The sequence below is a fragment of the Myiozetetes cayanensis genome, unplaced genomic scaffold (assembly GCF_022539395.1).
Source record: "Myiozetetes cayanensis isolate MyiCay16 unplaced genomic scaffold, myiCay2020 scf5-8, whole genome shotgun sequence".
NCBI lineage: Eukaryota > Metazoa > Chordata > Aves > Passeriformes > Tyrannidae > Myiozetetes > Myiozetetes cayanensis.
The window spans coordinates 50,072,875-50,100,695 of NW_026087742.1; the positions used below are offsets into that span (position 1 = coordinate 50,072,875).

General features: G+C 45.2%; 2 protein-coding genes across 5 annotated transcripts in view; one reads left to right on the plus strand and one right to left on the minus strand.

The window, feature by feature from the left end:
* The window catches only part of RFXAP (regulatory factor X associated protein), a 48,359-nt gene extending 35,965 nt beyond the window's left edge, over window positions 1–12,394 (plus strand). Inside the window, exons 2-4 of the mRNA XM_050332150.1 lie at window positions 382–1,083; window positions 2,799–2,906; window positions 4,320–12,394. Of these exons, the coding sequence (XP_050188107.1) occupies window positions 382–1,083; window positions 2,799–2,906; window positions 4,320–4,430 (921 nt within the window). The 3' untranslated portion in view covers window positions 4,431–12,394. The remainder of the gene's footprint in view (window positions 1–381; window positions 1,084–2,798; window positions 2,907–4,319) is intronic.
* Window positions 1–27,821, minus strand: part of SMAD9 (SMAD family member 9) — a 157,594-nt gene that overhangs the window by 97,969 nt on the left and 31,804 nt on the right. For 3 of the 4 annotated variants that reach the window (XM_050331261.1, XM_050331260.1, XM_050331259.1), the window contains one exon: window positions 11,229–21,505. In XM_050331261.1, coding sequence (XP_050187218.1) covers window positions 21,362–21,505 — 144 coding nt within the window. In that variant the 3' untranslated portion in view covers window positions 11,229–21,361. Of the gene's footprint in view, window positions 1–11,228; window positions 21,506–27,821 lie in introns of those variants that run through there. The other variant, XR_007630798.1, reaches the window with a different exon arrangement.

Genomic DNA, 27,821 nt, shown 5'->3' on the forward strand with positions numbered 1-27,821 from the left:
TTACATGGAAAGCAAGAAGAGCATCTTCAGAGTCGGGAAACCTATCCATGAAATGGTATCCCCACAAACCAGGGCAGTACCTCCAGGACTCTGAACACCTTTTTCTCTTTCTCTCTCCCTTCCTTCATTTCTTTCTCTCTCTCTCCTATCCTTCCCTCATTTCATCTCTTCCTTTCTCTCTTCACTTTCAGCCTTTCCCTTTATCCAAACCCCACTGCCATATGCTTATGTAGTAGGTCGGGGGCTAACACACCGATTTCCATGCCGAGTGTGCAATTTACTAATAAAACTTTGATTGTTTGCGGACCCTCTTGACTTCTGTCGTTCCTTTTAACCACGAGCATTTACGAATCTCGGGTGTTCTCTTCCCCTTAAGGGTAGGACGTCACACAGGCCCAAATCACACCGTGGCTGCCAGAACCTCCTGACATCTCCCCTCTCGCGGCGCCTGCGCGCTGGGGGCGCGGCGAGGACTTGGGGGCTGGCCGGGACGGGTGTCCCGGCGGCTTCGTTGCTGCAGCTCTGCCTCCCGCTTTCGCCTACTCCTCTTCCTCCGCTTCCTGCTCCTCCTGCTCCTCCTCCTCGCCGCCGCAGCAGCAGCAACTGGCGCTGCTTCTGATGCAGCCGTGCGGCGGCGGGGAGGCGGCGGCTGGCACGGCGGGGGTGGCGCTGCAGCCGGTGCCGAGCGCCGACGCGCCGCTGCCGCCCTCCTCTAGCGGCGGCATCATGGTGCTGTACGGGCTGGGGGGGCCCGGCGGGGCCGAGGCGAGGGAGGAGGAGGCCGAGGCCGAGGCGGCGGGCGGCGAGAGCACGGCCAGCCTGGAGGAGCTGGAGGAGGAGGAGGCGGAGGCGGGGCCGGCGGCGGCTTCGAGCGGCGAGGCGGCGGCGGGCGGCGAGTGCAAGAGCTGCACGTACCAGGGCTGCAGCGAGACCACCACGCAGGTGGTGAAGCAGCGCAAGCCCTGGATGTGCAAGCGGCACCGCAACAAGATCTACAAGGACAAATACAAGCGCAAGAAGAGCGACCAGGCCCTGGGGGGCGGCGGGGCGGCGGCGACCGCCGGGGGAGGCCCCCGGGCCGAGGTGAGGTGGGGGGGGGCGGCGGGGCCTCGGCCAGGACACTCGGCGGTGCCCGGGGGCTGCGGCTTCCCTGGAAAATTGGATTCTGTCAGACCTGGGAATGGGACCTTGCTGTCCAGGGGAAAGGGAAGAAATCTAGGGCGGTCCTACAGCTCGCTCGTCCTCCGGTTTGCCCGAGCAAATTCCGTTTCTTCTTAACCCTCTGACATAAATTGTAGTAGTGTACAGCTAGACCAGGCCATTCCAGGGAAAGAATTCTTGCTAGAGGATGCTTCGCTGTGTAGCATGTGTGTTTTTTCACCGGAGGAAAGGTGAAAGTATAGACCTAAGAGAGACTTCTTGTCAGATTTCTTGTTCAGTTGATGCTGAAATGAGTTTTAAAGTCACAAAGGCCGTCAGATATCAGGTTATATTGTATATAAAAATCAGTTGTGTAGGTTCTTCAACATGCTTTTCAGTTATTTTTTTTTTTTTAATTAAATGGCAGTTATGTGTTTAGACCACTGCTAGTGGCTACTTCTCTTTTAGATGAGGGAACAGAAGCTGCACACAGTATTCAATCAAGATCAAAATGAATTCTAGATTTATATACTGGCATGACCTCCCCTCTTCTCTCTTTCTTCTCTGATAGGTCTTCCTGCTCAGTTCGTCAGCTGAGTCTACAGGACTACTTCCTGCTCAGTCTACAGAAATACTTGTTCTAGTTCAGAAAAAAAGACAGTGTGGGGGAAAGGGCAAAATTGTAGCATTTTGCATAGTGATGAGTTAAAATCTTTTGATCTGTAACATGAAATAGTGATTATTGCATTTTGGAAGAAAGGGGGCTTGCTTTTCCCAGTTTTTGCAAATGCAGGTTGCTTTGAACGTTATGAAATTAAGGCCTCAACTTGCAGAAGAAAGCAGGTTATTTAGTCCTAAACTTAGTATGGTTTTTTGCAGTGGTCTCTGTTAAGACTTCACAAGATACTGTTGTCTTGTGGGGTGAGAGTTAGATTCCCGGTAGATGTTTTCATTTTTCATGTCTGTGGACAGGATTGAAGTGAAAGATACTGGCATACTTTGTTGTTCTTTGCTTTTGATCCCTTTCAGGTAAATGGAAGTATCAGTAAGTTATGAATTTAATACATATAGAATTCAACATAGGTTTAAATTTTCCAAACCATTGATACTTTCTTCAGAGCAGATTGTAGAGCCGTATTGTATTCATATGTCTAATTCAAATGACTGGTGATTGTACAACAAACAGAATAAACTTGCAAAGAGAAAAGCCTGGGGCTTTAGCAAATTCATAATAGTGTTCTGAAGTATGTTTTGTTTTGGTACTGTTTTGTTTTGCCAATTTTGTATTTTCATTCCTGCCCAGTTGTAAATAGTAAATATCACTCACTTTCAGGAGCTGGAGACTGAGCTGTTGAGAGTTACTTCGTTTTTAAGAAATGCAATCAAATAAATTCAAGGCTACAAATAGCCCTAGTAACCTGGTTATTTTTGCAGTGTGGAAGACTTAAATGAGCTATATTGCTTCACTGTGACTGGTGAAACGGTGAAAGGATATGGAAAGAAGAGGCCAGGTCTTGAATAGATACACTTCCACTCCTGTGCTGTTACTTTCCTCTGCAGATTAGGAGGCAAATGTTCTTTACCCTTGGGATTTTCTCTGTATCATTATATCAGAGTTGATAGTCTCACTTTTTCTTTTTTTTTTCTTTCATGTGCAGGATAGTGTTGAAGGTTCAGTTCCTGTTACAAAGCAGAGAACAGGATCCATTGGAGATCGCCCGGCAAGACCTACTCTTTTAGAACAAGTATTGAATAAAAAAAGGCTGGTAAGTCTTGTTTCCATAGAGGTTTTGAACTCAAAAATTGTTTACACAACCTTTATTTACTTGTCACTGATGTGAAAGAAGATCAGTTTAAGACTGTACACTACATGTGCATATTTTCAAATTTGAAATACACTGCAGAGCAGACGTGTGCCTCAGCCTCTCTGTGAATAATACTAAGATAACTGAATTTAGTGATCACTGCCACATTAACTGAGGTTGTGTATTTTGGTAGTAATAAACAGGCATGGTTATTTCTTCAGGGTAAATAGTGCTTATGTATAACTGAGGGGTTTTAGCTTGTTAAACCAAAGCTTTAGGTAGAACATTGTGTGGAGTTTAGGTCTGATGTAAACTGTAATTACTGTGGTGTGTTTTAGAAATTGTAGATGTATCATATCACACTTAAAATTGTGTATGTATGTGTTGATAAACTGTAAACAGTATGACTCATTTGTAGAGTGCATGAATGATATGTGTTCTAGGTTTTAAATGCTTTGTTGTTCCTTTCAAGAATTAAGCCCAGTGAAGGGAAATAATTCAGTACTTACAGTTTCTTTGGCTTCTCCATCACAACTTTCATTCCTTGTGGCTGGACTGCTGTTTTGAAATGTTGGGAAATTCTGAACACTGAGTGAACACAGCATCATAGAATATCCCAAGTTGGAAGGGACCCATAAGGATCATTGAGTCCAACTCCCTGCTCCTCGCAGGTCTACCTAAAACTAAAACATGTGGCTAATACTCCAAATGCTTGAACTCTTGATAGGAACATGATCTTTGCTGCAGAATTACAGTATTTTGTTTGTTTATTATACTCTTTTTGAGCTATCTTTGGTGGGAAATGTAGAAATTGGCTCAAAACTGAAGACACAGTTGCAAGGTGTCTGTTTTCAGTGTGTCAGTAGATTATTCCTGTTTGTTATATTCATGATTTTTTTTTTGCAATACTATATATTCTATACATTCTGAACCTGCTTTCAGGATGTGTGCTAATGCTGCTTCTGGTTACCTGATGGTGTCTTGAAACAGTTCTTAGATGTCTTGTGAGCATGTTTTGTAATTCTTCATTTGACTGAACTCTCATTTGGATGGATGTACTGGTTGTTGCTGGGATACAGTTAATTTTCTTCCCATACAGCTTGTATGGGACTGCACTTTGGGTTTGTGATGAAAAGAGTGTTGATAATGCAGTGTTGTTTTAGTTATTGCTGAACAGTGCTTCATTCCACAGCAGGGAGGGAGTGGGGGAGGGAGTGAGCAGTGGCTGATGCTTAAGTTATCTGCCAGGGTTAAAGAACAGCCAGGAGTAATGCGTAAATTAATTTAATGGAAAAATATTATAATATAAATATAATATAGCTGTTTAACGTATGTGAGTTCTCTAAAGTAAAGTTCTCTTTTTCTTTCTTTTAGTCCCTACTCAGAAGCCCAGAAGTAGTGCAGTTTCTACAGAAACAACAGCAACTGTTAAGTCAACAAGCTTTGGAACAAAGGCAACAACAGTTTCAAGGAGCCCCTGGGTAATGAGAACAGATCAATGACCTTCAGATGAGTCTGGTGCTGAAGGAGGGGATAGGATCTGTGTTTTGTATAAATACAAAGAATCTCAATGTTCAAAGGAAAATGAAAGTTGCTGTTGTTATGTATTTGTTTCTTGGTTGCACTTTTGAGGTTTTGAGCTGCTTGGGTGTCTTCAAACTTGTGAGCAAATCATAGAATCATAGATTGGACTGGGTTATATTAAGGAGTCTTCCCAATCTGACCATTCACCGGACTCTGGCAGTCACACTCCCAGTGCCAGAGACTTTAACTGCTGAGACCAAAGCCCCTTCACTGTGGGTGGCTCCAGTGAGCCCTGCTTGACTCCCTACAAACCCCACTCACGTGCAGTCAGACCAGATTTCCTTACAGGTTCGACCTCAGGTTTCCTATAGCAGGGTCTCAGATGTCTCATTCCATAAAGCAATTTATTCATAGCGCAGTCACAGAGAAACAGCCCCAGCTGGTGCCTCTGAGGAGAGGCCTCCAGCAGAGGAACCTCTGGACTTTTATGTCCTCATGGTCTAAGTGCCAGCAAGTCTTGCTCTTCCTCCCAAATCTGTGGCTCCTGATGTGGCTCTATGTCCACTCACCTGGCTAGTGCCATTGGACTTCATGCCTTTTGTTATGCAAAGGGTTGGCTTGGCAGTTCATGACTTCTTGTCTTTCTTGGCTCCTAGTTAGAGCTCAATTTGCATCTCAGTCTGCATCTCTAAATTGCAGCTTGCAAACCGAGCTACCTGCACCAGATGTATTCCTCAACAGTTGCAAGGGACCTTAAAGCTTCCTCACAGGAGAGGTGCTCCATCCCTCTAATCACAACTTGGTGGCCGTCCTCTGGACTTGCACTAACAGGTGGATTGGGAGCCCCAGAACTGGACACAGTACTCCAGGGTCTCACCAGAGCGAAGTAGAGGGGCTGTAGTGGGTTGACCTTGGCTAGACATATAGATGTATACATTTGCATTAACTGCTATCCCCTGTCCTTTCACAGATAGCTATGTTTTTCCCATGGGCTTCCTCTACCCCTCCAGATGTTCAGAACCAGGCCATGAGTTGGATTTCATTCCATCAGGATGGGTGGTTAGGACTGAAGCAGCAGCACACTCAATCATTGGGCAGCACCATAGTCCAGCTTGGGGCATTGTCACACTCTCCTTGTGCCTCGCAAAATTCACTCTTCGTTGCTTCATGTCATTCCTGCTACTTTACTTCCTGCAACATACAATTTACACCACAGATTATTTTTCCCCCAAGGTTAAATCTCCTTTAGGCACACACCGGTTCTCCCCATCCTTCTGCATTACCTGTCAAGTACACCTGGGTCCTTGAGCAAAGACAATCCCACGAATGGGTTTGCTTTTCCCACGGGAGAAGAAATCCACACTCAGCTTCCCTGTGTGTAGTATGGGGAGCTTACCTCCCCCCTCAGTATGTTTGGGCAGGACTAGGGTGGTTAGCAGGTCCTCTAGTGTAAATCAATCAGCCAGTTGACTTCTGCTAAATTAGCATCTCGGTGCTTCCATGCCTCATTGCCTAATGCTCTTAACAGTCTGTAGTAGTCTCAGTTTTTCTAGAGGCTTATAGGAGATGGGATATATGCACTCAGTGACATGTTTCTTTGTCCCAGAGTTTATAAGGTTATTTTGAAAGTCAGCCTGTCTGATTCAGTTCTTTCTAGAGTACCATGTTGCTACAAAATGTACCTTTCAAGGCCTAAGACAGTGTTTTGAGCAGTGGTTTGGTTTACAGGGTTTGCTTCTAGCCAACCAGTGGTTGCCTTCACTGGGGTGAGTATGTAACGCTTACTTGGTGTCAGTTTGCCAGGCCTCACCATATCAGAAATCCCAGTTCCCTCAATTCCAGGGAAATTTTACATGTGTAGCTCTCTTGATTGTAGCACATTTTTCATTCACAAATGATCTGTGTGATGGACTCCATGGTCACGACCACCCCTGATCGTGAGCCCATTGTCGCATCTCTTCCTAGATAATCCTGATCATAGAATTAATTGGGTTGGAAGAGACCTCCGAGATCATCAAGTCCAACCCTTGATCCAACCCCACTGTGATTACTAGATCATGGCACTCAGTGCCACATCCAGTCTCATCTTAAATACCTCCAAGGACAGTGAATCCACCACCTCTCTGGGCAGGCCATTCCAATGCCTGATCACTCTCTCTGGAAAGAACTTTCTAATATCCAACCTAAACCTCTCCTGGCACAGCTTAAGCCCGTGTCCTCTTGTCTTAATGATGTTTCATGGGCTCATTGGGCTGTAAATAGCTCACCCTTCTCCCAGTCTAGTTCTACCTGTGCTATTTCAATTTTGTCAGCCTTATCTACCTGCTTATTGTTCTGATGTTTTTCAGTGGCACGACTTTTGGGCAGTAAGCATCTACCTGATGTACCCTCAGATCATGCAGCAATGTCCTGCCACAATGCAGCAGCCCAGATGGGTTTACCCCTGCGTTGCCAGTTGGCCTTCTTCCATTGCTGTAGCCATGCTCACAGGCCATTAGCCACCATCCAGGAGTCAGTACACAGGTATAGTACAGGCCACTTTTCTTGTTCAGCAATCTTAAGGGCTAGTGAAAGCAAACTGTGGTCTGCACTCTACTGCCAAAGGATTTGAGAAAAATGCTTTGGCAGTGTCAGCTGTAGCGCACCATTTGGCTGCCTTCAGCTCACAATGGAACTCTTAACGTGTCCAGCACAGCAGTGCTCAGTGTTGCCTTGTTTAGGCCATGATAGCCTACTGTTAACTTCCACTCTCCATCAGACTTTTGCACTGGCCACAATGGGACCATTAAAAGGCAAGAGAGTCTTGCTGATCATGTCTTAGCTTTCCATTTGATGAATCAGCTCATGGATGGGAGCCAGGGTTTGTGCGATATTGCCACCAGTGCACTGTCCTGGTAGCACTCATTGGTCTTCAACTTGCAGCAATCCCATGATGAAGAGAACTTCTGAGAGGCCAGGCAGGGTAGATAGCTGCTTGATCTTCTCTTTCACAGTAGCTACATCAGAAGCCCATTGGTACTCCTTTGGACACTTGAAATACCCACTCCTGAGGTAATTGATGCCAAGGATACAAGAGACCTCTGGGTCAGTCAAAATAAGGTGCTTTTCCCACTTGTCACCTGCTGTGCTCACCTCAGCCTCTAATACAGACAATTTTTGGCATCCTCCTGTCACTCCAGAGGTCCAGATGGGTTCTGCACTTTTGAGTCTTGATGGCATCAGTGTGCACTGTGCACCGGTATCCACTACAGGTCTATACCTCTGTGGATCTGATGTGCCAGGCCATCAAATCCACATAGTCCAGTAGACCCTGTCATCCCTTTTCTCCTGTCTGAAGGCAGGACCTTCTATTCCCGTTCCTGGTCAGAGTATTCACTGTCTGACCTTTGTGATGCCAGATCAGAAGTCCCCTCAGCAGGATCAAAGGAGTTGATTTCAGTCCTTTCATGTCTGGGAGGTTGCTGATTGCTTTCTTGGGTCTCTGTGGCAACTATGTTGACGGCCTTCTTGGGTAACCCCTTCTTAACAGTTCTCTTTCCTCTCAATTCACATACCTGGGCTTCCAGCTTAAAGGTGGGTTCACCATCCCCCTTCCTTACGTCTTCCCCGTGGTCATGCAGAAAGAACCAGAGTTCACCACGTGGCCTGCGCTTGAGGCTTCCTTACCCTCTGACCTGGGAGAGGACCGATCTCTTGGGCTGCCCCTGAGGGCTGAGGTGTTGGCCCATGGGAATGAGGAAGTGCCCAGAGTTTATTCTATGTTATGGAGCCAGGAGGACATCACCTCTACAGGTGGATTCTTCTTCAGTTACTATAATGCCACCAGGCTGTGGGAATATGATGCAGGGGCATTTTGAACCACCTTCCTCCACCTGGCCTTTGTGCAAGGAACGTCCTTTGAATCTTTAGGAGCGTTATCCCATCCTAGATTACTATAGATGATTTCTCATTATTAGCACTGCTAATTCTCTGGATACCTTCATCAGGAGTGCTCCACTTTCTTGGGAAGTTCACAAGATCTTTCTTAAATATCTTGCCCTCACACTTGAGGTGAGCCATCTCCTGAGACTGCAAATTGCTGCCCCTTTTCCAATGCCTCTTTCAATTACCTGATCTCTAGCAAGGGATCCCAGCTGTTTGGCTTCATGACCTCCTCATTGCTGACTGTAGACCCTGTTATTCCAGCATCAACATACAGAATCACCTCCCTTGACCTGCTGGCCATGCTCCTTTTGATGCAGCCCAGGAGACAGTTGCCAGCTCACATCCAGCCCCTCATTCACCAGCCCCCGAAGTCCTTCATGATAGGGCTGCTCTTGATCATCCCCCAACCTGTACTGATACCAGGGGCTGCCCTGATCCAGGTGCAGCACTTTGCACTTGGTCTTGTTCAACAGTGTGATATTCCCATGGGCCCACTTCTTGAATCCACAGCTTGTCCAGATCCCTCTGTGTGGCATCCCATCCCTCAGTTGTGTCAACCACACTACTCAGCTTGGTGTCATCTGCAAATCTGGAGGAGTCTATTTTTTGATTATTTTTAAAACTTCATGTTACTGTTTAATTTTTTAATAAAAACTTGTTTATAGTAGTAATGTTTAGCTGTATACCCTTTTCCTACCAAAGTCTTCCATTTAATTTAAACTTTTTTTATATAAAGATTTACAGTTAAATCAGTCTTTGATGATAATCATTGAAGGAAGTCAGTTACTTTCTATGGAAGTTGTGAAATAAAGTTCTGAAGTTGAGCCAGTCCAGTGGCATGACCTAACAGTAATTGCTCAGGGATATGAGAAATGTCCAGCAGAATCTTGCACTAAAGGCAAAGTGAACATGCCATCAAGAAGTCATCAATCCAGTGGCTCAGAAAAGTATAAGTAGGTGATCCTCCTGCTATCTGTTCATTATCTGCAAGCTGAGTAGGTTTGAAATGCTTCCTGTGCATAGCATGTAAAAGAATTTGCGTTTAAAAGTTCCAAGACAGATAAATGGCAAAAAGCTTTATAGAAGAATTAGGTGGAATGTATGAAACTGGAGTTAGATCTTGTTTTGTGGAGTATTTGTAATGGCCAACTTCTTATATGTGAAATATAAATTAATTGCAGATTTGACTATAATTAATTTTTAAGTTACTAAATTAAATTTTAAAGCTTTTAACTTGTAATAGCAAATTAATCCAAAAACTAGTCTTCCAAAAAAAGTACAGTTAAAATTCTTTTAAGACAACTGATACCATGTCAGCTGCAGTGCTGATAAAGGTTTTCATCCAAATCAGATGAACTTGCAGTTGATTTGGTTAAACATCCAAACACTATATTATGTGTTAAATCCCACGTTTTGTTTTTAAAACAAAGTTTTGAATTAAACCACATTTCTGAATAGAGGTTATCCGGATGGGGTACGTGATTATTATAAAGTACTACTTTGTTATTGCAGCAGTTTGATCTATGAAATAGTGTCTTTTCAAGAGTATTTGTAAGTCTTCAAGATTTTTTCAAGCTGTGCTTTTTGTATGTATAAAACTTGTTCAGTAGGGATTTGTTGTATTTAGTGTAAGTTGTTCTTTAAAAAAGATCTTGAAAAACTTTGTATATCTGGACCAATAAGTGTTTGAGTAAAATCTTTGTTTTTCTTTAAAAAAACAAGCCTGTTCTTTTTTGTTTTGTTAAATTTACATGTTTGGGATTTTTTTCCCATTACTAAAACAGCCAGCTCTGACTAGATGGCATTCTGTTTTCCAAGGCTCTTGGTATAGAAAGTTATTTTAGCTTTAGGTAAAATCAGGTTACTTTTCAGTGTATTAGAATATATGTGAAAACAAAATTGGCTGAAATTGCAGAATAAAGTATTTGATTTTGTTTTAAATGGTCAGCTTATGAAAGGAGAATAGATCATTTAGGTGAACAGATCTGATTAAACTTTTAAAAAACCCAAACCCTGATGGCAGAAAGGTGGCACAGGGAGTGTTTGTAAAGACAGTGCTAAACAAGTCGGTTATGTCAAAACAAATGCAACTTGTTGAAACTGTGCATAGAGATTTCAGTACAGTGCAGCTCACCTATCCTGTATTTTTGGTGGTCTGTGATACCAGTGCCTTGCAGTTGGGTGCAGTGTTGGGAGATCTGCTGGTAGCAGGGCTGTCCTGTTTGGGCAGTTTCAGATGGGAGTCCCAAGCTGTGTGTGAACCCAGCAGTGCCTGCATGGCTCTGAGATCCATTATGTTGTTTATTCCCTTCCTTCTGTTATTGCAGAACAAAATCTGAATTTTAGGAAGATTAAAACATGACATTTCTGTAACAGTGCATTCTTACTATATCTGTCTTTCTCCTTGAACAGTTCAAAAACTGTGCAGCTGCAAGTCTGTTTTTCCACTAAGGTCAGTCTGGTGCAGAGCAAGGGCCTCTGTCATAGGGCAACATCACTGCTCATTGACTGCTTGTCAGATGAAAGCTGTCTCCTTCAAAAGTAAGCTGAACCATCCTCTTAAATCACCAAATCTACCACAGAACAGTGAAGGATCCATATACTATACATCCAGATTTTATGTCGTATTTATTTTCAGTATGTTTTCCTGTGTCTAGCATACCATCACTCGCTTAGTGCAATCACTGATTCTCTTGCCCAAGACAGACTTTTATGGATAAAGGCTTTCTAAATGCTCCAGTTCCCAAAGTCACTTGTGGTCTGACCGGGACCTACAGCTTTCCATGGCCAGTCTCTTCCAAAGAGAAGAATGGGAGACGACAAGGAAAAGAGCTCTTAAATCAGAAATCTCTTTATTAACAGTAAAACACAAGACGTGAATAATCCCTTTTACAATAGAATAATTTCAGCCAAAGAAAATGGAGTGTGTTAAAAAGTGTATTGTTCAAACATCAGACTAAATGTGTTGACTTCACAATGCCTCAAATCAAATGCAGCAGAAGTAGTGCTTGTGAAAATGTCCTCTTGGTTAGCAGTCATTACATCTTTCTTGATACAACACAGCATGGAATAGAGTATTCTGGGGCTGAGTGGAGGACTCGGAGCTGCCCTGATCTCTGAAGGCTCCTGAAGCTACATCTGAGATTTTTCATTCTCAAGAGGAAAGAGTCCAAGTATTGTTCTTTATACAGCGATCTGTGCTGGTTTATAGAATATCATGAACCGTGAATAATACTTGTGGATGGCGCAGATGTTTTGCTTTGCTTCTGATGGAAAAGAGAGGGCAGAATTGTTCATAGACAGAAGTGACTCTGTTAAATCATGCATGACTCACATTGCTTTTCTGCACCAGACCAATAGCTTGTATTTAACACAACCCCCCCACACACACCTTGCTCAAATCCACCATTTCAGCCCCTTGACTGCATAGAACTTTGCAACCTGTATGGCTTCATTGTTCCACACTAAACGGCCTGTTTCTTCACTTTCTTGTCTCACTTCTCAGCCCCATTTAATCACAGAGGTGATGCTGAAGTGAGGGTTTAAATTGCTAACACTGACATATTTGCAAAAAGTATACTGTGGTACATTTAGCTTGTACTTTAGAAGTATTATAAATAATTAAAAACTCCCAATTGCTTGAGTAAGTGAAGAAATTTTATCTGAATGTGCATTATCTCTGCTCATCATTATGTTTGTTCCCTTGCTCTCTTGTTTGCAAAGCTTCTCGTGGACATAACTGTGAACTAATAAGACAACATACACTTTAGCATCAAATAAAGCACTTTGAAATATGATTTGCTCACTCACTACTGTGAAAGTGCAAGGGGTCAAACTTTATCAAGTTTTTTTTAGCTTTTCTTTGCTGATGAGGTCTGTATTTAAAATTATTAACTGGTTGGTCTATTTCATCCTATGCTATTCATATGCAATATTATTTGAATACTAACACAGAATATAAAATAGCAGCATCCATGGATAATAAAAACACCATGACCGAAGATCTAAAATCTGTTCACAATTAGCTGCAAATGTTCACATTGACTATAATGAAGAGTAGCTGACTCTGGAGGATGTAGTGGTTACGTCTACCTAGCGTAAGAGATGTGGCCTGCAAATTAGATTAGTTATCTGTATAGGCACTGTTTGCAAGCATGGCCCAGGTGCAAGTGCAGGTGTCCTCTTGGTAGGACTCTCATGCACCTCACCTCCCTGGCAGGAAGGGAAGTGGGGCATCAATATGGCAATGTAATGTAAGGCACGGCTGGGCAAGCTGTCTGGAAAGCCGTGGGGTGAACAGGTAACACTGTAATGGCTGCTCCTGCCCATTCAGAGCTTTCTGTGAATAGATGATGGGTACAAACCAAAGGCTGTGTTGTGTGCTGGTGCCCAACATGCAGAAGTGTCTGTCCGCACTAGAGACAAAAGGATTTCTCTCAGCTGAACAAAGACTTAAATGCCCAGTCAGGCTTCCTGTATCTTGCAGTAAGGTACTTCTGAAGCTGCCATGAGGAAGAAGCCCTGTTTCAATGGGTGCAATGAAACCTCCAGGTTGAGCAACTTTTCATTCACAGATCTAAAGTCTCACATAATCTCTCTCTCCCTGCTGCAAGATCTTTTTGATGGTGACCTGACCTCTTAGTCCCTCTCAAGGAAGCACATTTGTCCATTCTTAGGTACTGATAAGAATGTGAATGCCCATGAAAGTTCCTGTTGACTACATTTTCCTTTGGGCACTGTAATTTGCTAACTATGCATGAAGTGAGTTGGTTTATCACAGTTCCCAGGTAGATGCTCTTATATAGACCACGTCTTTCAGTCGTGCAGTTTCTGTTCAGACTGCATCTTTCTTTGAGGAGCACACACTGGATGTACTGGTATTGTCCTTGAACACTTGCCCCAGAACTGAACTCATTAGTGTTGCAGCAAGGCAGAGGGTAACCTTTCAAGTGCAGTACCCAGATGCAACCAGAGCCCACTCTGGATTACATGGGACACCATTTGCCCCAACATATCAAATGGCTTAATTGGGAAATCTGGCACACTCACACAGGCTGGATTTACAGGAAGAACCATAGCAAGGATTGTCATACTCCAAGCTGCTCCTAAAACAAGTATTGACAATTTGGTTAGATGTGAATGTAAAAAGCTCTAGTGAACACAATAGCTGCCTGAGCACGTACTGCCTTGATACCTCTGGCAATGACCACTGAGCTTAGCTGGCCATATGCTCCCTCCTCCTCAGTCTCTTCAGCATCTCAGTGCATTTCTGGCTACTTAAACAACCATGAATTGTAAATCCTCTATAAAAATCTCAGCTCCTTCAGTGGGGTTTCCACTCACCCAGAAGGGCTTGGGTTCAGATGTCTAAGCAACAGTCTGCTCTCCAGGTTTCTCCAAAACAAGGAGCTCCCTTTGGCTTGGAGAGCATGTGGGACTTCATCATCATCAAATGGTTTGGGTTGGAAGGGACCTTTAAAGATGATCAAGTCCTAACACCCTGCCATGGGCAGGGACACTTTCCTCTAGACCAGGTTGCTCAAAGCGCCATCCAACCTGGCCATGGACACTTTCAGGGATGGGGCATCTACAACTTCTCTGGGCAACCTGTGCTAGTGCCTCACCACCCTCACAGTAAAGAATTTCTTCCTAATATCTAAAGCTACCCTCTTTCAGTTTAAAGCCATGTCCTATCATTACATGGCTGCCTGAGGATATAAACCTACATTCTAGGCAGCACTTCTCAACCTTGCAAAAATGGTATTTTTAGTTATGACTCATTAACCTTTTTTTGTTGTGTTTGTTTTTGGTTTTACTAAGTTAGATTATGGGGAGCCTGGGGAAGTGGTGAATAGTACAGAGAATGTAATGTTTCTTTCCTGTGCTGAGCACCATGTAGTGCTCAAGCATTCCTGAAAGGTATAGTTGCACTAGAGAAGTCTTGATCCAAGAAAATTAGTCATGTACTTGAGACTCCTTCAAAGTTACTAAATTCTGTCAGGCTTCTTTATAAACTATTTCCACCCAGCTAAGAAGCAAACAGTCTCTGCCTGAGCTGCTACTGTAAATCCAGCTAGTAAACTCATCAGTCAGTTATGAGACTGACTTGTAGAGCTGATAGACAAAGGTGGGTATTGTAAACCAGGAAGAACAAGAGAAGATTAGATAAAGGTACAGTCACAAATGCCTTATTTTCTGCATTTTAAGAGTAGCATGGTGGAGGTGATATTTACAGTGAGAGATGTTCGCAGTGTTGATTTTATGCTGAGGGAATATTAATATCTCGTAACTCTGTCCTGCACTGAACTCATGCAGAAATAGCTGAGGATAAACATGTTTCATCCTGAAACTGTCCCTGTTAACAGAGCTCCTTCCTGTGGCAACTCGTTATCACTAAGTCTCCATGGGATAATGTATATTGGAAGAGATCTCAGCAGGCATCAAGTCTGATGCCCTGCTCAAGACAAGGACCACATGGAGAAGGTTGCTCAGGATGGTAAAAGTTTTGACACAGTAACCGCTGGAGACATGGAAGGAGTTTCCTCAACTCCAGCTTGTGTTACTTTAGGCCACAGTTCCCCTTTATCATAGAATCATAGAATCAACTGGGTTGGAAAACAGCTCTGAGATCATTAAGTTCAACCCTTAATCCAACACTGCCATGGTTACTAGACCATGGCACTAAGTGCCACATCCAGCCTCGTCTTAAAAACCTCCAGGGACGGTGAATCCACCACCTCCTTGGCCAGCCCATTCCAATGTCTGATTACTCTCTCTGTAAAAAATTTCTAACTAATATTCAACCTAAACCTCCCCTGGCAGAGCTTAAGACCATGCCCTCTTGTCCTATTACTGGTTGCCTGGGAGAAGAGACCAACCCCCACCCGGCTACAACCTCCTTTCAGGGAGCTGTAGAGAGTGATGAGGTCACCCCTGAGCCTCCTCTTTTCCAGACTAAACAACCCCAGCTCCCTCAGCCTCTCCTCATAGGACTTGTGTTCGAGTCCCTGCACCAGCCTTGTTGCTCTTCTCTGGACCTGCTCCAGCACCTCAATATCCTTCCTGAACTGAGGGGCCCAGAGCTGAACACAATACTCAAAGTGTGGCCTCCCCAGCGCTGAGTACAGGGGAAGGATCACTTCCCTGCTCCTGCTGGCCACACTGTTCTTGATCCAGGCCAGGATGCCATTGTCCTTCTTGGCCACCTGGGCACACTGCTGGCTCATGTTCAGCTTCCTGTCAATCAGCACCCCCAGGTCCCTTTCTGCCTGGCTGCTCTCCAGCCACTCTGTGCCCAGCCTGTAGCGCTGCAGGGGTTGTTGTTGCCAAAGTGCAGAACCCGGCACTTGGCCTTGTTGAACTTCATCCTGTTGGAATCAGATCATCTCTCCAGTTTGTCCAGATCTCTCTGAAGGGCCCTCCTGCCTTCCAGCAGATCAACACTCCCCCTCAGCTTGGTGTCATCTGTAAATGTGCTAATGGTGAACTCAATCCCCTCATTCAGATCATCAGTAAACATATTAAACAGGACTGGGCCCAGCACTGATCCCTGGGGGACACCACTGGTGACCGGCCGCCAGCTGGATGCAGCCCCGTTCACCAGCACTCTCTGGGCCCGGCCCTCCAGCCAGTTCTTAACCCAGCACAGAGTGCCCCTGTCCAAGCCGTGGGTTGCCAGCTTTTCCAGGAGTATATTATGGGAGACAGTGTCAAAGGCTTTGCTGAAGTCCAGATAGACACATCTACAGCCTTCCCCTCATCCACCAGGTGGATCACCTGGTCATACAAGGAGATCAGGTTGGTCAGACAGGACCTGCCCCTCCTAAACCCGTGCTGGCTGGCTCTGATCCCTTGTCCATCCTGTAGGTGCTGTGTGATTGCACTCAGGATGATCTGCTCCATAACCTTGCCAGGCACTGAGGTCAGGCTGACGGGACTGTAGTTTCCCGGGTCCTCCTTGCAGCTCTTTTTGTGGATTGGCGTGACATTCACCAACTTCCAATCGTCTGGGACCTCCCTGGAGAGCCAGGACTGTTGGTAAATGATGGAGAGCAGGTTGGCAAGCTCTTCCACCAGCTCCTCTTGCTTGTTACCCATACTGTGTGCACTGATGTACATGCACTTCAGCTGGGCTGCTGCTATCACTCTTAACTTGGGCTTTGTACCCCTAAGCTCATCTCTGAAGAGCCTGGTTTCAACCCCTTCCCCCTTCAAATCTAGTTTAAAGCCCTCCTGATCAGCCCTGACAAGTTACGGGCTGAAGTCCTTTTGCCCTTGCTAGACAGATGAAGCCCATCTGACTCTAGCTGTACCACAGAATTTGCCCCATGGTCAAAAAACTGAAATTCTGCCGGTGGCACCAATCCTTTAGCCACCTATTAATTAGACAGGTTTTCCTACTCTTCTCCTCATTCATCCCTCCTCCTGCAGGAACTGAGGTGAACACCACCTGTGCTCCTGTCCCATTAACTAATCAACCCAGCACCTTGAAGTCCTCTTTAATTAGCCTGGTACCTCTTTCATTAATGTCATCACTGCCAGCCTGGACCACCAGCAGTGGACAATAATCCAAGGGCTGGATTAGCTCAGTGAGTCTCCTACTAACATCCCTCACCCGGGCCCCAGGAAGGCAGCAGACTTTCCTGTGGGATGGGTCCAGTTGGCATAGAGGGCCTTCTGCTCCCCTCAAAAGGGAGTTGCCTACTACAACTACCCTTTTTTCTTTATAGCTGTGGTTGTGATCCGTCTGGTAGACAGGGTGCAACCAGGAGACCCTCCAGAAAGATCCTCTTCTTGACTGCCCTCTGCCTGTCTGGGTCCAGGGCCTCATACCTGTTCTTTAAGGGCACCTGGGTAGGTGATGGGGGTCAGGAGGGGATCCTTTTACCTCTTTGATCAGGGACCTTTTTCCATTCGCCCCCATCTACTTGGTTTGCTCCATCTGCCTGATGGCAGGAGGGGCAGGGCTTCTGCTGGACTTCTTTTGGGGTCTAAAGGGTGCGACTCCACCAGTCTATTTCCCTCTCTCTAATACTTCTTAGCCTCTCTACTTCTTCCTTGAGCTCTGCCACTAAGCAAATCATTCATCTGCTCGCATTGTATGCAGGCGTCTCTTGCACTGTCCTCTGGTACTAACAACAGGCTCAGACATACTGCAGACAGTGACCGTAAGAACTACGTCCTTCCTGGGGGGTTCTGTCTGCGTTAGCACACTCCCCCTGACAGCAACAGCAATGGCTTTTGCTCATTTGGAAACCATTTCTGGGTCTAGTTGACTTGCAGGAAAAAAAAACCACACCAAAACCAAACAAATAAACCATAGCCACACACCTACCCGACAACCCACAGAGAAAGCTGCGGGGGTGGCTGTGCTCTTCCTGCTCGCCCTGCCTGTGCAAACTGCCATGCCACATCCCTGTTTGACCACTCCGGGTCACTTGTGCTCCCTGGAGCAGTTTAAATCCCTGGGAAACGACCTTGGCTCCACCCCTGGTCGGCTGATTGTAGTCTACCTGTAAGTGGTTTTAAATCTCTCAGGAAGACTACCTCCAAAGTTTGAGTATTAATGAATACATTTAAAGGTCTTAAGTTGACTACAGGTGGATAGGTTTATGAAGAACTTTCAGCAGCAAATATCTCCTTCCATATTGGGGAGGCATTAGAGATATCAAGTTACACTGCTGTAGATTAAGAGAAACCTGAATTTTTAACCCAGTTCAATTCACATATACTAGAGAAGCCTGTAAAAGAAACTTTGTTCAAAAAGAAAGGGAAATAAATGGTTTAATAACCTTACTTTTTATCTTTGCATCTGGGCAGGGATTATCTTCCTATTTACTTGTTTGCCTCATCCACTATTATCACTTCTCCCATGTACTGTGGACTCTCCCCTTCACTCGGAAAGGAGCTGTCAGCTTCTCTGTGTTTGCACAGCATCTCACACGGTGGGATAAGTCCCCAAAGGCCACCAAAACAGGAAGAAACAGTTTGACACACTGATACCAGCCTTTCCAATGCTAACAACTCTGAGATGGCCAATGGCTTCAATTGCCCAGAATCAGGTGCTTTGATCCAATTTTGGACAAGTAGTTAAATTTGCTGAAATTCATTTCATTCTAATACAGATGTTTTAAATAGGTCAGAAGAATCATGCTTCAGAGATTCCTCTTTACTTACTAGTAAGGTAGTATTAAGGTGACTGCCTTAAATGAGATGCATGTATGGACTGCATGGAAGCCAAATTCCACTAATGTAAGGATTACTATAAAAGTAGACATACAGGACAGAAAGAACTGCTCTGATTTTACCAACTTTTATTCAAACAACACAGACACTTAACTGAGCAAGCATCATTACTAGGCTGGGAAAGCTACCACATCGTCCTTAGGGTTGACCTCATCTACTTTTGGAATGTCCAGTGTAGCAGTCCACATTTGCGCTAATGACACAAGTTCCCCTTATACTCAGTGGGGAAACATAAGCATGCCCAAAGCACCGTTTCACATACTTGAAATGCCTGTCTTATGATGAAATGAATGATGCCCCAAAAGGACCTGCTTCTCTTCACTGGCCAGTTTTTCAGCATTGGCAGAAACTGGGTTCTGGAGCTGCGCAAGACCAGATATACCTCAGAACATCTCCTTTTTGCTTTCTGTGAGAAAGATGACAATGCTGGGAATGTCTTCTCTCTATAAAAGCTTCTCTCTATATTAGAAGAGAAAGAGGTTTCAGCCTAAAAGGCAAGAAAGAACCTAGGATAAAGGACAGAGCAAGATCCTAGACAGAAGAGGTGATTTTCTCTGTCCTTAAAGAAAGCAAAGAAATGAGCAACATGTAAAGGTGCTCATCCTAGAGCAAAGGTGCTACTGGAGAAGAGGTGCAATAAACATGCAAAAAACCATGTTACCAGTACCTTGGTACAGGGTCACTGATGACAGAGGGAGCTGAGGAAAATGCATTTTTTCAAATTGATGTCTCTCAAGTCTGCTAAACAGTAAATGGCACTTCTGGAATTTCTGTGTAATATTATTATTGTATTTCATTGCTGCAAGAGACTGTAAAGCTTTTCCTATCTCACAGTGACACTGCTGACGTCAAATGATGACAGAACAGGGTTCTTCGCATGTACAAATTTCATATACAACTTGCTATTACTGCTCAAACTTAACAATAATTTATCCTTCTGTGTCCTGCAAATTCTACAGGCAGCTGAAGATGCATTGAAATGAAATAACACTGTTAGTTTACTTACTGTCTTTCCAGTGAAGGTTATTTCCTTTGCATATGTGATATAGCTGAAGATTTCAGGCATCCTCTTTGAATTATGCAGCAAAATGTGTAGCACCAGATATTGTGTGAGAAGAAAAGAAACATTCTGTAAAACATTTTTTTTTCCTCATGATACTTCTAGTGTATTCTATGGAGGAATGCGATTGCAGAAGGTATCACTCTTTCTGATCCTTAAAGCAAAACAATTTTCCAGTGAACTGTTATGCCTTGAAAGAAATAATACTTGATTCTTTCAGCAAAATGATGGAGACCATCAAAACGTATTAAGAGTTTCACCTGTTTCCTCAGAGAAGGTTACAAAGTGAACAGCATTTTGCAAGGCTGGCTCTGTGGATGAGGGTATGGGCAACAGGTTTTCCTGCTTACAGAAGGAACACAGCGATGCACTGCACATCGATTCACTCTTCGCTTGTTCTCTGCTTACACTGCCTCACCAGCCCCTGCAGGCAAGGCAAAAGCACAGCAAATGATGGAACCTGTATCTAAGATGAGGAACGATGTGTGGCTGGCAGGGAAGCCCTCTCTCTGTCAGACCCAAGCAACGCAGTCAGATCCCAAGGACTGGCCCAGTACAGGGGATGGATGTGGCTGACTCCCGCCTCCTTCTCATTGCATCCTGTGGGCATGGGGCTTCCTGCTCCCAGTATGGAGACTATCCCAAGGTGAATGATAAACTAATTATTTGCTTCTTCAATGCACACTTCATTTCTCTTTTCTGAATCACAGTTCAAACCCCTTTGAGGTGTACCCTTGATATCAGCACAGTATTCTATCTACAGACAGTCCTAACTTTAAAACAAACTACATCAATACTGTATAATGGATAGGATTCAGTTTACATGCCGGATACATATGCAAGTATGTATGTATGCAAAAAAAGCACTGGAAGTTAATTAGTTTTTTTACTCATAGGCATACATTTCAATTATTATTTTTTTCTTAGGAGCTTGTTGCTTTTCAGTGCAGCAGTACCGTACCCTACTGTGTCAACAGTAACAGACTACTTGGAGGTGTCCAGAATGCTCTGATAAGGCTCCAGTGCTGAGTGTGTCCTGAGGGCTCTCTCCTCCTGCCAAATCCTAGGGGAGATGTGGGTGCCTCAGCTCCTCCAAGGATTTGTTGTCCCATCATGCTTTGCAGTAGGGAGTCAGACTGGAATTGCAATTTAGTCCTTCAGTTCACTAGATAAAAGTCATCTCTATGCATAAGTCCTGTGCACCATCTAAGGTCCTGTTTTAGACCTGAAATTAGGATGTAAAATGGATATAAATGGCATAGAGATCTGACTTTGGTTGCCTGCAGATGGGTGAATTTCACCTACTAGGAACAGCTACAGCCAGGTTTCCAAACCCACATGAAAGTGCTGAGAAATCGCACCATTTACTGGCTTGGCTGGGGAATGAAGATGCTCACAGGAAATGTTTGACACTTTTGCAGGAATTTGGCTTATTTTGCACTAGAGAACAGATATGCTATACCTGAATTTCTAAACTTGTTTTACTGGCATCAGAGTAACTAGAAACCACAAAATGTAGCATGAAAAAAAAAGAAGAAAGTAGACCATGTATGGATATATTTACATCTACATACATCTACATATAGAAGCTTCTGTTCACTGGGAATTCTATAAGCCACTGCCTGCAATAGCATCCATCCTAAAGGAATTCTAGAGATGATTCTTAAGAGACTGAGGAGATGGGGTTGTGAGGTGAGCCCATCTGTGTCAGCACCTTATCCAGCCATTGCAATGGTCCATGCAGGTGGATCTCAATCCAGCAAGGCGTGCTTGTAACATCTTGGCGATGATACTCTGCTCCCCAGCCCTACAAAAGGACCAAAAAGAGAGTGTTTTTTTTCAAAAAAACCAAAACATTAAATCACAACTCCAGTGCTGACAATCTAACACAACTACAGGTAGTCCACCACCCAAGTTCCCAAGATTTAATGCTTTGTCCTAGGGCTAATTTCCTCTAGAAACTTTGCTACTTTTTAAGGTCATTGTTATCACAGTTACTTATGCAGTTACTCTATGGTATTAAATTAAAAATCTCAGTCACACTTCCAAGTGTTGAGAACAACTGGCATGGAAATGCCTGTTTCCAAGCTTGCTGCCTGCAAATAGCCCATGGGGAATGGTCCCTGCTGTTTGCACCACAGAGACATGCCCAGGAAAGTCTGGCAGACTGCTGCATGGCACAGACGAAAAGCAGACCAATAAACATTTTAATAGGAACTGGGAATGATCCTGGGCACTGCTTCATGTATTGGTAGGGATACATTCTATGAGTCTGAGACCCTAGAAGTTCTAGGTGTTTATCTAAACCTCTAGAAACTTTCAGCAGTTCCCATGTACTATATCTAGCCTATGTATAGATATTTTCCATATCTTTTCTATCCTTGAACATGTCCTCTTTTCCCATGGGAGTTCCCAGCTGTCTGCTGTGGGAAGTCCTGCAGTAATTTCTCCAGCTCTTTTGGTGCGATAAGGGACACAGAGCATCTGACAGAAGATGGGGATTTGATGCTGGCAGGGAGAAAAGAGAACCTGGAGTTCCCATGCCTCAAGGGACAGGTTTAGGTTACATATCAGGAAAAGGTTTTTCACCCAGAGGGTAGTGAGCACTGGAACTGGCACCCCAGGGAAGTGGTCACAGTACCAAGCCCGTCTGAGTTCAAGAAGTGTTTGGACAACCGTTTCAGGCATATGGTGTGATTCTACTGTGCAGGGCCAGGAGTTGGACTCGATGATTCTCATGGGTCCCTTCTAACTCAGTATATTCTATGATACTATGATTCAAGCAGGCACAGTGTCTGCTCGCTAAGCAGGCAGCCTGATTTCACAGCAACACGAGGCCTCCGAGTCACAGCCCAAAGTCTTGCAGCTCACCAGCTGTCTCACTGGCAGAATTAACTGGGATTTCCACAGGGCAATGTGTAAAACATGGTCTCACTACAGGATGAGGATCTTCATTTGTGGGATGCTGATCAGACACTAAGTCTTACCTATCATTATGCTAGTCAGGCAGGATGGTATTCTTGTTATGGAAAAAGGACATGGAGGTATATTAAGAACGATGCTGCCAAAGGCACCTAAATTGTAGAGTTCTGAATAACTCCAACATGTGAAGCTGCCAGAGCCCACTTCTTTAGATGTTCAGCTGTGAAATTAAGATCAACACTGAAACAGGATGCCATAATAAGTGGTCTGGATAAAATCCAGATGAATCATCATACTAAATGATGAAAAGGGGAAAGAAAGCAGAAGAGTAAGATACAGACTCACAAAAGCCCAGAGTACTTCTAAACAGGCAGCATTTTTCTGAACTGCAGAGCATTTATCAAGCTAGAAAGGGCCTGTGTTCACAGGACCTCAGACTGATGTTCTGGAAATGTTTGCATAAAATGCCAGCGCAGTCACACTCCTGAGATGATGAAGTTGCAAGTACTCAGCTGCAACGAAGATACACAGCTAGAAGGGCATCAGATGAGCCAACGCAACTCTGCTGACTGGCAGAATGGAAGAGCCAGAGGAATAGCAACTGTAGGTAAAAGTATAACCTGTCAGATTTGGGAGAGTGTGGCAGTGCATGCAGGTGGCTGGCCATCTCCCTCTGCTGGCAACTCCCAAACACTCCCAGTGATGCTGTCTCTGGCTGGAGCCCTGATAGGGGAAATACTAGGAGGACAAGGCCCCTGTGGCCCCTTGTATATCACTCTAGAGTCGCAGGTAGCCTCCTTTATCCCCAGGGTCAAAATGAACCCAGACTCTCTTAATGAGTGAATAAAATGAGTACAATTTGCAAAGCTGTGATGGTGTTTTGCACAGACGGTTGGAAGAGGATACCAGTATCCCCAAAGGGTCCTGCTGCTCCTGCCACTCCTTCCTGCCTCCTGTGGGCAACAGCTCTCTCCAGCCCAGGCTCCAGCCATGTCCCAGAGTACTGAGTTACCTGCTGGGTCTTCCCCTTAGCCCCAAGACTTGGGGAAAGACTTGTGTGAGGGGCTGTGCTGAGTTCAGACCTCAGCTTGGAGAAACTCTCCATCTCTACCCTTTGTGCTTCAGCTGCCTCAGCTGTGGAGAGAGGCCAATGCCATCCTGCTTTGGTTATCATAAGTGCTCAGTGGATGGAAACTGCTCTCACTGATGATACATCCACAACTGAGCTTCTAGCTGCTCTGTGGGCACACAGCAGACATCAGAGGGGACAAGATATTTACTTCCCTCTGTCCCATGTCCTGCCTCCAAAAGACAACACTGTTCTGGCAAGTTTCTCATGTCTTGGTCCCTCCCCATCCCTGTCTCCCAGCTGGTAGCTCAAGCATTGGTGGGGTAGAAGACAGGGTCTCCAGCCCTTTAGCTCTGCTCGCCCTGTGGGTTGTAGGTGACCAGCAGCATCTGGACACAAATCAGAGGAGCAGCCACAGCATCACCCTGCACCTAGGGGCTCTCTTGGGGTGTGGCTCTGAGAGAAAACATGTCCGTGTCTGCAACTGCATACCAAACACTCAGTGGCACTCCTGACCTCAGACTGAACACACAGGGGCTTACACCTTGGGAGAGAAGTATTTTGAGAAGACTGAGTACAGGAAAGGGTATTTGCAGGCCAGGAGCAAAGAACCTAGATGAGATTTGCATAGCAGTTTTCCAAAGGTCATGGGAAAGGGTTCAAAATAACTCCTTGCACTGGTCTTCCGGTGCCTGAGGCACTGTAGCAGCTGCTATTGTTTCAACAAAGCAAGGTGATAATAAGGCAGCAGCAATATAGAGTGCATCAACATCACCTTTCTGCTGCCATGCTGAGCATGGAGGTAGATAATACATCAAAGAGACTGTCCCCAAGTTGCTGAGATAATGAAAATATTGCGTAATTGGCTACATTGCCCTTACAAGCAACATGCCCATTCATGTCTTCCATTCATTAAAGGAAATGTTTGTTGAGTTCCTTGCTTTCCTTTTTCCCCCTAAAGTTTCTGTATGAACAAGATGTCAGTTCCTTCACAAGAACAAAGCAACAGCATTGTTGTGGGCATGGTTTGGTCTCCTGGGAGAAGTTACAGAGCACTCTTAATGCTCTCAGACACTTAAGCAGATGGCTCCCCAAGGATGGCTTGGAAAAGTCAGAAAGATGTGTGGGACTCAACTCATCTGTTCTGTAGAACAAAAGGTAACTGGGCTCAAGCCTCAAGCAACTTCTCAGTATCTTAGATGTGAATTCAATCGTCTTGGTTCAGTCATTTGTACAGAAACAAATCTGCAAGACAAAGAGATCTACTCAAGCCATTTTTTATGGTACCTAGCAGGACCAACTTGCTCCTAATGGTGCAGCTCCTCTAGTTAGCAGGCTGAACATTGCTGCCAGCTCTCCCCAGCAGCACTATAGCAAGTCAGTCTAGCACATGTGCAAACAATCTTGAAATACCCACCATTCTTTGGGTTTCAGATGCTACAACAGGCACCTAAGTAAATTCTAAATGCTAAAAGGAGTCAAGAGATCCAATTCTGGTACAAAGGCCATTCAGAAGATTTGAGAAACTCCTACAAAGACTGACAGATATCACATAGAGCAGTCAGACTGTGAAGTTCAGATACGAAAGACATCGAAACAGTAATGGCTTTGGTGGCCTCCTGTCTCTTCCAAGTAACAGGGAGAAGGTCAGATATTCTTTTGGGTTTTCTATTCTGCTTGCAAGAAGCCCTTCTGATCATGTGGTTGGCCAGAGGGAATGTCATAAGAAATTATGACAATCTTTTGCCAGGGATCAGGCAGATGACAAACAATTCCCTGCAAACTCAGTAGGGGATAAAGAAGGACCCAGTGTTTCTTGACTGAGACCATATATATCAGTCTATAGTACTGCTGAGACTGTAAATTAGCCTAGAGAAAAATGGATAGATTGACCTGTGGCTCTATCAAGCTCTATTGCAAACCCATAACAATGAGAGATCACAACTGCCCAAGACATTTACATTTTGCTAAGCCCTTCCAAGTTGAGCTTTTTGTCCAATCAATGGGGGAACTCCACCATGCATTCTCTGACTATTTTCCATAGAGAGCCTATGGAATACCCAGATTTTGGAATCTAAGGAATTTCCACGTTGATCTCAAAACTAATGATTGTAAGGACCTAGAATCATAGAATCAACTGGGTTGGAAGAGACCTCCGAGATCATCAAGTCCAACCCTTGATCCAACCCCACTGTGATTACTAGATCATGGCACTCAGTGCCACATCCAGCCTCATCTTAAAAACCTCCAGGGACGGTGAATCCACCACCTCCCTGGTCAGCCCATTCCAATGCCTGATTACCCTCTCTGTAAAAAATTTCTTCCTAATATTCAACCTAAACCTCCCCTGACAGAGCTTAAGCCCGTGCCCTCTTGTCCTATTACTGATTGCCTGGGAGAAGAGACCGACCCCCACCCGGCTACAACCTCCTTTCAGGGAGTTGTAGAGAGTGATGAGGTCACCCCTGAGCCTCCTGCTCTCCAGACTAAACAACCCCAGCTCCCTCAGCCTCTCCTCATAGGACTTGTGCTCAAATCCCTTCACCAGCCTGGTTGCTCTTCTCTGGACCTGCTCCAGCACTTCAATATCCTTCCTGAACTGAGGGGCCCAGAGCTGAACACAATACTCCAGCCTCCCCAGTGCTGAGTACAGGGGAAGGATCACTTCCCTGCTCCTGCTGGCCCACATGTTCTTGATGCAGGCCAGGATGCCATTGGCCTTCTTGGTCCCCTGGGCACACTGCTGGCTCATGTTCAGCTTCCTGTCAATCCAGCACTCCCAGGTCCCTTTCTGCCTGGCTGCTCTCCAGCCACTCTGTCCCCAGCCTGTAGCGCTGCAGGGTTGTTGTGGCCAAAGTGCAGGACCTGGCACTTGGCCTTGTTGAACCTCATCCCGTTGGAATCAGCCCAACTCTCCAGCCTATCCAGGTCCCTCTGCAGAGCCCTCCTGCCTTCCAGCAGGTCGACACTCCCTCCCAACTTGGTCTACAAATTTGCTAATGATGAACTCAATCCCCTCATCCAGATCATCGATAAAGATGTTAAACAGGACTGGGCCCAGCACTGATCCCTGGGGGACACCACTGGTGACCGGCTGCCAGCTGGATGCAGCCCCATTCACCAGCACTCTCTGGGCCCAGCCCTCCAGCCAGTTCTTAACCCAGCAGAGAGTGCCCCTGTCCAAGCCATGGGCTGCCAGCTTTTCCAGGAGTATATTATGGGAGACAGTGTCAAAGGCTTTGCTGAAGTCCAGACAGACACATCCACAGCCTTACCCTCATCCACCAGGTGGGTCACCTGATCGTAAAAGGAGATCAGGTTGGTCAGACAGGACCTGCCCCCCGTGCTGGCTGGCTCTGATCCCTTGTCCATCCTGTAGGTGCTGTGTGATTGCACGCACGATGATCTGCTCCATAACCTTGCCAGGCACTGAGGTCAGGCTGACAGGCCTGTAGTTTCCCGGGTCCTCCTTGCAGCCCTTTTTGTAGATCGGAGTGATATTCGCCAACTTCCAGTCATCTCCCTGGAGAGCCAGGACTGTTGGTAAATGATGGAGAGCGGCTTGGCAAGCTCTTCTGCCAGCTCCCTCATTACCCTAGGATGGATCCCATCTGGTCCCATGGACTTGTGTGGATCCAGGTGGCTCAGTAAGTCACTGACTATTTCCTCCTGGAATACAGGGGGGCTGTTTGGCTTCCTGTCCCTGTCTACCAGCTCCAGAGGACAGTTGTCCTGAGGGCCATCTGTTCTACTGGTGAATACTGAGGCAAAGTAGGTGTTAAGTACCTCAGCCTTCTCCTCATCCCTGTTAACTATGTTCCCCCCCAAGTCCAACAAGGAATGGAGGCTTTCCTTGCCCCTCCTTTTGTTATTAATGTATTTATAGAAGCGCTTTTTGTTATCCTTAACAGAAGTAGCCAAATTGACTTCAAATTGCGCTTTTGCCTCTCTAATTTTCTTTCTGCATGACCTAGTTATACTCCTAAACTCATCCTGAGTAGCCAGCCCTATTTTCCATAGTCTGTAAGCTCTCTTTTTATCCCTGATTTCCTTCAGAATCTCCCTGTTCAACCAAGCTGGTCGCCTACCTCGCCGGCTTGCCTTTTGGCACACTGGTACAGCCTGTTCCTGT